The 14,209-nt window shown below is 44.0% G+C and overlaps 1 protein-coding gene across 8 annotated transcripts in view; it reads right to left on the bottom strand.

Moving 5' to 3' along the window:
* The window catches only part of PPP2R5C (protein phosphatase 2 regulatory subunit B'gamma), a 137,649-nt gene that overhangs the window by 15,419 nt on the left and 108,021 nt on the right, over window positions 1-14,209 (bottom strand). For 7 of the 8 annotated variants that reach the window (XM_054715779.1, XM_054715782.1, XM_054715781.1 and 4 more), the window contains 5 exons: window positions 11,199-11,258; window positions 9,286-9,394; window positions 7,609-7,662; window positions 2,638-2,808; window positions 571-698 (listed from right to left, as the gene is read on the bottom strand). In XM_054715779.1, coding sequence (XP_054571754.1) covers window positions 571-698; window positions 2,638-2,808; window positions 7,609-7,662; window positions 9,286-9,394; window positions 11,199-11,258 — 522 coding nt within the window. The remainder of the gene's footprint in view (window positions 1-570; window positions 699-2,637; window positions 2,809-7,608; window positions 7,663-9,285; window positions 9,395-11,198; window positions 11,259-14,209) is intronic. The other variant, XM_054715783.1, reaches the window with a different exon arrangement.

The raw sequence follows: 14,209 nt of genomic DNA, 5'->3' as shown, positions 1-14,209 counted from the left end.
ACTTGGATTTCAATGTTAACTGATTTGAAGTATGAGCAGACTATGCAAATGTAAAAACATATAGATACTATACCTCAGTGGTTCTTAACCTTTGTAATGCCGCGACCCTTTAATACAGTTCCTCATGTTGTGGTGACCCCCGACCATAAAATTATTTTCATTGCTACTTCATAACTGTAATTTTGCTACTGTTAATGAATCATAATGTAAATATCTGTGTTTTCCGATGGTCTTAGGCGACCCTGCTAGCAGTTCTCAACCTGTGGGTTGTGACCCACAGGTTGAGAACCACTGCTGTAGAGCCTAAGACCATCGGAAAACACAGATATTTACATTACGATTCATAACAGCAGCAAAATTACAGTTATGAAGTAGCAACAAAAATAATTTTATGGTCGGGGGTCACCACAACATGAGGAACTGTATTAAAGGGTCACGGCATTAAAAAGGTTGAGAACCACTGCTACCTGAAACTCATATAAATAATGTTCAATGCAAACTGTAATTGAGAAATAAAATAAAAACAAATAAATAAAAACACGAAGATGTGACGATGGCCAGCCTGCTTACTTATTCCAGTGGGTCTTTGAATTGCGGTACAAGGACGGGAACATGATGGGCAGGATCTTGGCCGCGTTGTCACTGATGAGGCTCATAATGTACTCATTGTTCCAGTAATACAGCGCTCGCTCTGCCACCTGGAAGACAGGAAGTGCACGCTTTGTTCCGGGTCATGACTGAAATCATTCAGCAAATATCCCTCCTACCACACCTGTGAGTAGGATAATGAAGTATACTGCCTTAGAAAACTATGATTATTTTTACAAATTCACAAAACCCTAGACCAGCGATTGTCAACCAGCGTGCCTCAAGAATTTTTAAAACATACAATACCTGACTATTCAGTCAGGGGCATTGACCACTTTTCCCTTAGATGGTAAAAAAAAAAAAGAAAAAAGACAACGGCCAACACAACAGTGGCCACCAGTGTGAATGCCCTGTCTTGAACCATAAATACTGGTATACAGGTCATATTATAGAGTTGCATCTTATTGGTCTCATCAATTTGTAAAATATAAAAAAAGTTACATCTGACTGGTTAATTCTTGGTACCAGAAATACTTATATACAACAGAGGCACCAGATTTCTTAAAAACGTCACTTTGGAGCAAAAAGGGTAGGCAATTACTATTATTATAATCATTTTTGTAAATCAACCAAAATTATATCTAATTTTTGTCAGATCAGCAAAAAATACATTTTTTTGGTGTGCCGCAGAATTCTGGCAATTAGTTTATGTGCCACAAGATGAAAAAGGTTGAAAACCGCTGCCCTAGACTGTAACCCTAAAGAGCCTTCAACAAAGAGGCAGATGGTTCCTTGGGCACCAAGAACACTGGCACAGCTTACTCAACATCCATGCCAGACCCTGGGCTATATGCTGAGGGACACAAGTCAAATGAATCCTTCTGCCACCCGCTGCCCATGCACACACAGCTCAGCAGGGACGAGGCATTGGTGGGTGAATTATTGAATCCGCTAGAAGTGACACATCATGTGGTGAACAGCGGTGGGGCAGGGGACATGGAGTGCTGTGTGTGTGGGGGGAAACGTGGTCATGGAGCAGGTCCCCGAGGGCGGTGAGGGCACTGGCTGGAGGGATGGGAAGGGCTGGGGCAACATGTGCACAGGTCACGTGGAGCTGTGCTGGCACATTTTTCCTCCTCCGCTGGGTCACCAACTCCCTGGAGACTGTGAGGTTTTGCTCAGTTTGTGGCTAGATTTTTACCTTGTTCATGATGAATTTACAATAAATGTCTGTTCAACGACACTAAGGATGGGCTGGCAGAGTAGCCGAATAAAGCTACTGGGGAAAACCTTTGAGAGCCTTGAAGGGTTTAAGAAGGAAATATGGAAAAGCGGAAAGTGACTTGATTGAGAATTCTGTAGTGACAAAAAACAGGACTAATAGGTTTTTCTAAAGGGTGAAGGGTGATGAATTTATATGATGTCAGAAACAAAGAGCTTTATGGAGAAATTTCAGAGCTGAAGGTTTTATCATCATAGTACCTATAAATATCGATTACTCAGTCAGTTGTGGAAAACAAGGTTTTATGCATTTTGGAACATGCTGAACACAAAGATAGTTTTACAGAGAAGCCATTTAAAAACTTTTATTGATTTTAGAGAGAGAGCGGGAGGCACAAAGAGAGAGGGAAGGAAAGGGAGGGAGGGAGAGATATTAACCTGTTGTTCCACCCATTTATGCATTCACTGGCTGACTCCTGTATATGCCCTGACCGGGGACTGAACCTGTAACCTTGGTGCACTGCTACGATGCTCCAATCAACTGAGCCACCCAGCCAGGGCGAGAAGCCATTTTTAATTGCTTTTTTTTTTTAAAAATTGTTCTTATTGAGAAATGTTGTTAGTGATGGGAACAAGATACTAAAGTATATTTTACAGAATTAAAGTCTTAGCATCTTATTTTGAGGTGCGATTAAAGTGAAAACTTGAAGTTTACCTTCACATCACATGAGAAGCACAACATGAGTGGCCACACCCAGAAATCTGTCACCCCCACAGGAGCCCACTCTGCAGCTGCTCACCGCCCTCTGCCCCCTCCCGAGTCCATACCTGGAAGTGTGGGCTGGAGACACACTTGGCCAACTGCCGGAAGAGCGGCTCCATGACCTTGACAAATTCTGACGGTTCAATCACATCTAAAATTTCTTCTAACTCATTCAAGAACATTACTTCTTTTGGACTGTGAGTCTTTGGCCAGTATTTGAGCAGTGCCATGACCACCTATGGGAGAAAGAGAACACAGTGTGATGTCCACGGTGCCCCAACATTCGTTAATTAAGTCGGTTTTCGGTCCCTGTTGCACAGCAACAAAATAAGGTGGTGCTTTTTCCCTTATAGGAGAAACAGTGATTCAGTCGATTACTAGCTGAGTTTTTTATAATTAGAGAAACAGGTAAAGTTTTATACACTTTATTATTTTATTTTTAATCCTTACTGTTGAGAGCACTATAGATGTCCCTCCCCACCCGCCCCCTCCACATGGTTCCCACCCTGCCCCAGACCTTTGCCATTCCATTGCATTTTATACACTTTAGAACCACAATTTTAATGTATGTGACCCACTCACTCTTCCTGACCCGTTTTAGTGTTAGTTTCTTTAAAAAAGTAAAAACAAACGAAGAGGCAGTGAGGAGAGCTTAGAGAGAAAAGACCAATGGACAAACACAGAGCACATGAATTCTACATGTTTTAGTGTCAAAGTGGCCCGTTCTAAAATTGCTGGTGACACAGACACATGTACAGAATCCATTTCTTTCTCAAATTAATTGATTATTCATATACATTTATACACAAACACGTGTGTGGTTATATATAGTGTTTTCAATGGTGCTAAAACATATCAAAGAGACAAAAATGAGCTGGTATTAGCTCATGCTTCATGAGGCTGCAGAGGGATCTGAGCTTGGGCCCACACTGCCTTCTGTGTACATGACCTTGGACTGGTCACCAATCCCTTGGTGTCCCAGAGCCTTCATCAAAGACCAGGGGTACAACAACCTCTGCCCTGGGGCCGCTGTGGGGAGCAGACTGTAAAATCCACACAGCTGCCTGGGAACTGCTGGCCCGTAGGCGTGCGGCGGTGTGGCCGTAGCGAGGACCCCACCTAGACAGCACCCTTGAAGGCACATTCAGTCCCATGCAGTGGCTTCCTGATTTGTGGATGACAGATGTTCCATTCCTTGCCCAAGCCAGACAGGTAGAGTTTCTGCTGGGCAATCTTTCTTTTATCATATTCCTACAGTTTCCAAATTTCCTACCACAATCAGACCAGTAAGTATTAATAATGCTCCTAGAGGTTAGCCACCTTAAGTCTAAAACAGCACAATGCAAAAAAAAAAAATAAAAATAAATAAAATAAAACAGCACAATGCAGAGCCAGCATTTACATGTAAGCACATGTCCTTGAACGACTGTAACCTACTACTTGGAAGCTCTGTTTAGCCTCTGAAGCACCAGCCAGCCGCTAGCGTTAGGACTGCTGCTAAGTCACCACAATATCGGCTCGTGCGTACTGGCTGGTGGTCCCACCTCTAGTCATTTCCAGCCTGAAGACCACACAAGTCACCACTGTGGTTAGAGACATGGTGGCCTCTGAGCAGCATCCATATAGAACAATTCTGTTTTGATGCTTGTGGCATTTAGGTTTCTGGATAATCTTTGATATTGCACTTTATAAAACTCCAAAATTTATAAAAAAGAAAGCACTCCTAGTTTGGATGGCTGACATAATTTACAACACAATTATCTTAAAAAGGAATTATTTTTAAAAATGCATCACTTAATGACTTTCCTCCTCCTTTTTGCTCAAAATAACTTAATAGACATTTATCAAGCACCTACTACTCCCTGTATGTATGGGAACCACTGTTAAGAGTACAGCAGATGCACATCATTGCGCAGCCCACGGCTCCTAGTCATTTGACAAATGGAATTTTATAGGAGAAACGCATTAATATTCGAGCTGCAGAACAACTGATGTAGCTACTCATGTCGCTGGAAAGGTATTTTTTCTGGAATCAGAGTCACACCCTGACTCTTCACACTATTTGCATCCACCGATGAGCAGATCAACAACCAACTGTTTCAGAGTGCGACAGCCTTTTGCAGAAGAGGACGTCTGCTCTGGGAATGCTAATACCAGGCCACAATGGCCGCTCGCTGCTGGGAACACTTCAAGAACGGGGCTTTCCTTTGCAAACTCAATGGGCTGCTGGAGAGGACTGGCAAGCCTGGGGTGTGTGCCAGTGGCCCCTGCCTGGCATCCTGGGAGTCCCCTTCCTGACCTGGCACATTAGGGAAAGAGAGAGCTCTCACCAGGCTGTAGAGGCCTAAAGAGACAGGTGGGCAACAAGAACATGGTTTTACTTCCTGATGAGTTTCTGTTCTTCTTACAATACTGTCCGTGCTCGACGTGCCCACTGAGCACTGTATACAGTTTGCAAATAAAAAATATTTATTACAGATTACAAATGGGAGCAAAAATTGACTTTTAAATGGATTGTACTTTAAGAATTCTGGAGCCCCAAAACAAAAACAAAAGAAAAGGAAAAAAAATTCTGGAGTCTGAACATTTCCTTGGGAGCTTCCAGAATCTCAGAGCTGAGGCAGAGGCATGAGAAGACCCTGGGAGGACAGCGCAGGGAAGAGTCACTCTGAAAGGGGATGCCTGTCACCTCTACAGGCAGCAGCTGAGGGATGTGATCAGAGCTGGTCCTGAATTCGTGTGTGAGGTAGGGGAGTCTACACACAGCATTTAGAAGCTCAAAAGAAAGCAGAGATCAGAAGTCAGTTTCACACAAAGACACAGTATTAGGATTTTTTCACGTCTTTTCACAAGAAAACTAAAAGACTGCACCTAATACTTCTTACTTTGTTACTCAATAGCAACAACAACCCAATTAAAGAATGGGCAATGGCCCTGGCTGGTGTTACTCAGTGGTTAGAGCATCAGCCCGTGCACCAAAGAGTCGTGGGTTCAATTCCCGGTCAAGGGCACGTACCTGGGTTTTGGGTTTGCTCCCTGTCTCTGGTAGGGATGAGTGGGGGGAGGCAACCAGTCGATGTGTCTCTCTCACATAGATGTTTCTCTCTCTCTCTTTCCCCCCTCTCCCTTCCACTCTCTTTGAAAAGCAATGGAAAACATATCCTCAGGTGAGGATTAATAACAACAAAAACCACAGAAACCACCCTCCCCCCAACAAAAAGCAGGATCTGTATTTAAAAAAAAAAGAAAAAGAAAAAAGCATGGGCAGTGGAGAAACTGCTGATGGGAATGTAACATGGTGTACCGCTGTGGAGAACAGTTTGGTGGTTCCTCAAAAACCTAACCCTAGAATTACCATAAGATCCAGCAATTCCACTTCTGGGTGTACACCCAAAGGCACTGAAAGCAGGCACTTGGAGAGTTATTTGTGTGGTCCATCCACACAATGGAATACTATTCAGCCATAATAAGAAATGGAATTCTGACACCTGCTACAATACGGAAGGGCCCTGACAACATTATGCTGAGAGAAACCGCCTCACAGCAGGACAAATCCTATAGTGGGGAATTCATAGAGACAAAAGGAGAACGGAGGTCACCAGAGGCTGGGGAAGGGGAATGGGGAGTTAGTATTGAGTGCGTGCAGAGTTTGTTTGGGGTAATGACAAAGTTTTGGAAACAGTGGTGACAGTTGCACAACTTTGTGAATGTCATTAATGCCAATGAATTATACACCTAAAACAGCAAAGTTTATGTTATGTGTATTTTACCACAATTTAAAAACTTAATAACAGCCTGGCCGGTGTGGCTCAGTGGTTGAGCGTCAACCTATGAACCAGGAGGTCACAGTTCAATTCCTGTTCAGGGTACATGCCAGGTTTGATCCCCAGGAGGGGGCATATAGAATGCAGCTGATCAATGATTCTCTCTCATCATTGATGTTTCTCTCTCTCTCTCTTCCTCTCTCTTTTCTGGAAAAAAAATATCCTATATAATAAACCCCTAATATGCAAATTGACCAAACAGTGGAATGACCGGGAATGACCAGTCACTATGACACACACTGACCACTGGGGGCAGATGCTCAACGCAGGAGCTGCCCTCTGGTGGTCAGTACGCTCCCACAGGGGGAGCGCTGCTCAGTCACAAGCTGGGCTCATGGCTGGAGAGTGCAGTGGCAGTGGTGGGAGCTTCTCCTGCCTCTGCTGCAGGCGGGCGGTAAGGAGCGAGGGGTCTTGGATTGTGAGAGCCCCAGACTGTGAGAGGGATCACAGACTGCGAGAGGGCACAGGCTGGGCTAAGGGACTCCCCGCTCCAGTGCACGAATTTTGTGCACCGGGCTTCTAGTGTGTGTGTGTGTGTGTATTTAAAAAATAAAAAAATAGTTAATAACATAATGTACTAAAACCCACTGAACTGTACATATTAAATGGGTGAATTATATCTCAACAAAGCTGTTAAAATTTCTTCAAATGCTTCCCCTGGCACCTGACATGCCCGACTTTGTTAATCTAGGCTACAATAGCTTTTGTATTTTTAATAGAGATAATATGCCAAGAAATTGAGAAATCTAAGCACTGAATGGCAGCAATGTACATTCACTTACGAAGCAATGATCAGGAAACAGTTACCCTCTAACAGGGAACGACTATTACTGACAGCAAAGTCTCTTCGGTACAGCACTAGAACCCTCACTATAGTCCCTCCGACTGAAGTCAGTTACATGTGCTGCTAAACCAAGAGCGGGGAGTGTTAAGCTGCACACAACTTACTGGTGACAACTACCCAGCACTCTGAGTTCCAAGTACGTGAGGGACAAGGTGACATTGTGGCATAAATCCACTACAATCCAGGGACCTGTCACTAAAGCACTACACCTGGAAAACCCGTAACACTGAGTGGTGTCATTAGGGCTATAGCTGAAGAGGAAAGAGCTGAACAGCTGTGTGCTGAGCAGACAGTGGGGTGTCGACACCGAGTACCCTGTGTGTGTGTGTGTGGGGCTCTTGGCGACAGGGCAGCGCAGGACCACTTACTGGTTCCGTGAGGGTACTGTCCTTCTCCAGAAACTGCACAACACAGTACGCCAGCTGACAAGTAAAGGAGAAAAGCATTAACGTTACATTTTAACATGGAAGTGCCGCTGCGTTTCTAGGATCCTAGCATCACGGTTAACACTTTCCTCTGCTGAGACAAGGATCTGACACGCTCAGGTGCTGCCCCGGGGGTGTCCCAGAAAGGCGGGACGGGCCCCACTGCAGGCCAGCACAGGTTCTTCCCCCTCATCAACTGCAGAGGGTACAACGAAAGTTGAGGAAATCAGGAAACTGTCTTTTGGGCTAACACCAATATGTCAGCCCCGGTCTGATGGGGATTTTTCCTGTGGTTTTTTGGAGACTAATGAACAAGTAATATGACAAATGGGAAAAACCGAATTAAAATCTGGTTCCACCTTCAATCTCCGAAGTATTGATTTCTAATACAGAACAATTAATATGCCATCAACGGGGCTGAATGTAAAGATCTCACCAGTTAGTAACAAACAAACAAAAAAAAAAAACTCTAAGCAAAATATTTCCCAGGAGGCCAATGTCGTTAGAATCATCTGAAGAATATAGTTGACCCTTGAACAACGCAGAGGCTGGGGCCAATGCCTGCACACAAAAAATCCACGTGTAACTCAGGCCAGCCCTCCGCACACGCAGATTCCTACTACCAGTTGACCTTACTTACCCACTGTGCGCCATAAGCATCTGTAGACGCAAGAGGCGGACCTTCCTCACATGCCCGCGCGTCTATAAAAAAAAAGTTTTCCCTAAGTGGCAGCCCTGACCAACTTTAAAATCATTTTCCATGAGAATTTTCAGCTGAAAATATTCAAGAACACCCGAATTGTGAGTAATCTGTATTTATGTTTGTAATATTCATTGCAAATTGATTTTTAAAAATTAAATTCAAAATATCGTGGCGTGTGCGGATGGTTTCCGTTTTGGACGCGTGGCAGTTTAAACATGGGTCTGAACTATGTGACTCAATTGAAAAAAAAAAAAAAAATCCAAGCTGAGGAGACCCCCACAGTTCAAACCTGAGTTGTTCAAGGGTCAACAGTTCTTTCTGCAATTTATCCCTCACTGCAAGCTCCCTGAGTGGGGCCCTCAGAGCGGAGCTTCTGGAACACACTGGCTACTGAAGGTGGGAGCGCCCAAAGCCAGCACCCTGCCATCAGCCTCGCTGAGGTCTGTCTACATGGACCTTAGAAGAATAAGAGTGAAGGAAAAACCAGATCTCCTGGGTACCACACATGGACCTACTTTTCAGTATGACTGTACTTAGATTTTTACAAAGGTGTAAAAATCCATAGTTTAAAAACAAATGTTTTCATTGGCCACTTCACTGGCTGGGGATGTACAGGTGCTATGTACAGGTCCCCTTTCTTTAAGGGGCTAGATTTTAAATGACACTACAGACTAACTTCCTCTGAGAAGTCTTCCTTGGCCCTTTTCATCAAGCCTGTCACTCCCTTTCCTATGCTTAAAACTCACGTGAAATTCTCCACTCCTGAGATTTTTCTGATTCTCCTAAAAGGAATCTCTTTACCCTCTTGTTCTTTCATATCACCAGAGCCTATGAAAGATATGTTCTTTCATATCACTCAGTAATGTTCAGGGAAGACCGCCGTGCTACCGAGCCCCTGGCACGACTGAGGCCCTTACCTGGGGGTGGTAGACACTCAGAGATTTCACTTTGTGCAAAGGTAGTAACACCTTCAATAAGAAAATCTTGTGCTCTTCTTTTAGTGGTAAGGCAAATCCATTTATTATACTGTGAAAACAGAATTCATGTACAGTTTGAATATTTATAAATTCCAGATTTAATAAAAGTATCTTGCTGTTTTTCCCCCCGTTTTAGTTTTTATCATGAAAACCAGCAAGCAAAAAGATGCATTTCACAAAAGAGAGAGCATCAGGAGAAATTTAAAAGAAAATTAAATACCTTCAAGGTTAATTTTGTCTCTGTAACTACAGGGCAATTTTAAATTTCTGGATTTACAGGGTGTTAAATGGAACAGCGTAAGTCTCTGGGGACAAAACCTCCTTCCTTAGGCCACGAAGACCAGGGAGCTCAGCTGGCACCCCCAGCTTCAGGGTGCCCACACCCAGCACTTTCCCTTGGCCTTCACCCATCCTTAGGAATTCCCTTTCCAGGAGAAAGTCGGGCTCATTATTCTATTGCTGGCAGAACAGAGTCTGAGTGCACAGAACGGCTTTGGTTAAAAATCAGCAAGAAACCCGTTCCCTTCTGCAAAGAAAGGAGGGTCTTACTCTTAACCTGCAAACCAAAGTTTCTGTCTCTAACATCGAGTAGTTTATCCATTTGGTTTTATAATTGCGCAGCTGCAGGTAAATGTTACCAAGAGCTATGAAAGCAGTTAAAGCATTTTCTAAATTGTTCCCCCATCATTCACAAACCTCAGGGACAGGGGCCCTGCAGGCAGGGTTAGCCTTAAGTGGCCCTCAAGGGCGATATGCTCATTCACCTGGGGGAACCCTCAAGATCAGATCCCTCTTCTGGAAGGATCGAGTAATCAAGCCTAGCTGTGGGAGGACAAGGAGGCCGTGTGCACTGTGCTAGACACTGCAGAGAGCTCACCTTGCCTCTCGACAACCCAGCAGGTGAATCAAATTTATCTTCCCATTTCACAGATAAGGAAACAGATGCGGAGTGGTAAGTAACTTGCCCAAGGTCATACAACCTGTAAGGGACACCCACCTATCCGCTTCCTATGCTCCACCGAGGGAGAGAGACCCACTGAGTGTGTTGACACTAGTCGAAGTAGAAATCTCCATGAGGACTAACATTTTTTTCAAATTATGTCTACAACAGCAAGTATAATTTTTCTCAGAACTATGGGGCAGGACCAGAGAGCCACAGGATGACCAGCATTCTTTGAGAAAAGCTTCTTAGTAGTTTTGGAAACCATTAAACAAAAACCTCCAGGCAGTTTTCACTGCAGGACTCCTCAGAACCTCTAGCTGTCCATGCGCATGGAATCCCCAAGAAGGGAGCCAATGAAACAGCCCTTTCAAGTTTATTCGGCCACTGAACCCTGAGGACTTGAGGCCTGCCACAAAATGTACAGTCATCAATTTAAAAAATGACAGCAAGCAAGAACTTTACTTGCATTAAGATAAAAGTTTTTGAAATGTTATTTTGTAATTATACATATGAAAAATTTATAAAATCAAAGCAATCTGAAATATTAGCATTTACTCAGTTCCTCAAATGTATAAATGATCTATTCTTCTAAGTGTCAAATATAAACCTTAATGTGACTATTTTTAGCATTGCCTTTGAGGAAACAATTGAACTTGTGTTTCCACAGAATGCTCCTGAGTGTAGGAGGTGGAGTCTACATACTGAACCACACAAATGGAAGACACTTGTCATCTAGCATGTTCTCATCCAAGAGCTCCTGAACTCTTCCATAAGTGAGCTCTTGTTTAAGTTCTAGAGAATGGTTTAAGTTTTCTTGCTTTGGGGAGGGGGTGGTTGAATTTAATGAACTGGATCATTCTGCTATAAATTCCATCTAAAGCCAATCGCTATCAATAACACAAAGACTCACCTTCCCAGTATTTCCAGTAATTCTGCTATGCCATTGTGATGCTCTGTTTCATAAATAAACCTGGGAAAGGCAATTTGTCATGTAGAATTAGACAGTGAAATAACACCTGGGAAGACTAAAATCCTTTGAATAAGAAAACAGTGCTTTTAGGGGGAAAATCATGCAGCCAGGCAACAATAAGCACATCGATTTTGTAAAAACCATCCCAGGGGCACTGTTTCTTGTCATCAATAAACTCCTTGTAGCCTGCCACTCAAAAATTCCCCCAACATTTTATTCTGAAAGTTTTCAAACAAAAAGTTGGAAGAATTTTATAGTAAGCACCTGTGTTTCAACCACCCAGACTTTAGGATGAACATTTTGATGTTTGCCTTATCAGATCCATCCACCCAGCCCTCTATAATTCATCTTTTTTTTTCTGCATTTCAACATAAATGGACATCTTAATCTCGATGCCTCCAATATTTAGTCTCTGCAAAGGTACAAGCTCTTTCCTGACCACTTGGGCCGCCTTGTGGCTTCCTCTGACACCGCCCCGCCCCACCCCTGCGCTGCTTCCTGCACAGGGCAACCTGAAGACCTCGATCCCCTTGCTGAAACCCAGCCTGCCATCCATCCATCAGATACTTCAAACACGTCACTGAATAAACTGGGACAATGAGCGGGCACAGGGACACAAAACAGGACGACGTCTCTTCCCCAAAGGATCTGCTCAGGAACCACCGGCCCCTGCCTCACACGCGCTCACCTGGGTTAGTCAGTCTAAACCAGGAGTGGGGAACGGCTGGCCCTGAGAAATCATTTGGTCTGGCCCTGCCAAGGCATTAGGGGAGAGTTAAATGTTTGACCAAAATAAGAGTCTAACATTCAAGTTGATAATTGTGTATGGCCCGCAAATGATGTTATAAATATCCAAATGGCCCCTGGCAGAAAAAAGGTTCGCCACCACCATGCGGGCTGATTCGGCTGAAGGAAGGGGTGTAAGAAACGGTTCCTGCCCACCAGATGGACACCTAGTTTAGAGACTGCTCTAAGCCAAAAATGAGTTTGTGATTTATAAAGAATGTGACTCCAATTTTATTGTCCTTGTTTGGGAACTTGGCCGAACACCCACAGGATGTAAAACAATCCTGCAGGATGTGCCTAACGCATCTACAGGGCCAGAAGTAAGTTCACAGTTGTGATTATGTAGGACAATTTATCCTTGTATTATGTATTAACTATTGTATTATTTTCCACGTGAACAACTGTAAACCTACTTCTGCCCACCTGTATACTACTGAGGGGTCAGTTCTTGAACTGAGCCCTGAGGTAGGCTTCCCACAGATTTTTAAAGACGGGGGTGTGGAGTGGGGAGAGAACTCATTTGGCTGGAACAAAGATTTATAACTTGGACCGGGTAGCGGGCAACTGGCAGGAAGGTGGGCAGGGTCCTTGGAGACTGGAGGTCAGCTCAGACCCACTCGGATCCGAGCCCACAGTGGCAGGGTCAGCAAAACAGTGACATACATGCAAGTGGATCTAGTGGTGGCACGAAGATGAGCAGGAAGGTGACGAATGGAACATGGCAGCCTGGGGGATGAATGAGGGCGGGAAGGAAGGGGCCGAGCCACCGGTAGATAAATCCCTTCACTGCCACCGCCTCATGAAGCTCAACCTGAAGGCTCCCTTCTGCGTCACTGGTTTGAAATATTCAAAATAGTTTAAATGCACAAAGCTACAGCTTTGCATATAGCACCACTTAGCAACTTTTGATACAACTCCTCTCACTTAGACCTGGGAGGAGCCTGCCCACCCCCTCGCCCCTGCACTGCTTCTGATCTGGCCCCACCTGCTTTAATGTTTAAATAGGGATGACTTTTACTTTTGAGCCATTTTGTTTTCCTAAGTCAACAATATTTTCTTATTGGTAAGTTCTTAATTTCTCATTACTTTAACACAATTTGAAATTGGAATAAAAAATAGAAAAGTAGTTTTCCTTCTTACTTTTCCAGTGGGAGACAAAAATCAGGGTGTAAAACGGGAGGGAAGCCATGGAGATCCATGCAGAGGGGGCAAGAGGGTTGCTCACTCTTTCAGCAACAATGGAATTAGGGCTCTCTAAACCCATGGGTTCCTCTCCTCCCTGTGGGATAAGTCCTGCCCTCTTGTGAAGAGGTGGAACCACTTTCTGCTCCTGAGTCTGTGCTGTCCAGTCCTGGCATGAGTGGCTGGGACCAAAACACAGGTTGGAGGTCTGAACCACTTCCGGCTACACCCTCAAACCCTGGCAGCCCCCCTCCCTCTCCTGGGAGCTGCTGGGGGCCATCCCAGCCCTCGTGGACACCATGCGCCCCAGTGTAAGAATTGTGAGAAAGAATGCACTGTGGTTTTTGGCCACTCAGATGTGGGGTGGTTTGTTAGCAGTAGGGGACTGAAGCCTGGCCCCACCATAGACACCTAACCTTCCGGGTCCACTGTTTGCCCAAACAGGCGTTACCGCTATCTAGAGCTCTCTATAAACCACATCTTAGAAATGCTGATGAGAATGAGAAACTACAGAAACAGGAACTTTCCATTAACATTTGAGTAAGTTGAAGCAAATATGTTTGACATATTCTTTTTCTTATAAGATACTAGGAAGAACTTCGATGAGCTGAATCTCTCTCCCAAGGTGGTCCTCTTTAATTGTTTTCTCACATGAAATGACGAGGAAGTGGTATTGAGGGTGAAGACTCAAACAATATGGAATCCATATGATATGCTTATTTTTGACTGCATGTATCAATAATTATAACTATAGAAAAGATAATTGGGAAAAAATATACCACACTCTTGCATTGAGCATTTAGTGAGAGCTGAACTAAACTGTGTAGTAACTTTTCAATAACCTATTTAAGTATTTCAGTTCTAAATTAGAACTCTTTAAGATATGAGACATTTTTTAATTCTTTAATGTGGGTGTTACTTGTGATTCTGTTATCCGAACAAAACCTACATTTAAGGACAAAAAACCCACCTCGGTGGAGCTT

This window comes from Eptesicus fuscus, chromosome 5 (assembly GCF_027574615.1).
Source record: "Eptesicus fuscus isolate TK198812 chromosome 5, DD_ASM_mEF_20220401, whole genome shotgun sequence".
NCBI classification, from domain to species: domain Eukaryota; kingdom Metazoa; phylum Chordata; class Mammalia; order Chiroptera; family Vespertilionidae; genus Eptesicus; species Eptesicus fuscus.
The sequence above is the reverse complement of the archived record's forward strand: the minus strand, read 5'-3'. Positions and strand labels throughout refer to the sequence as shown.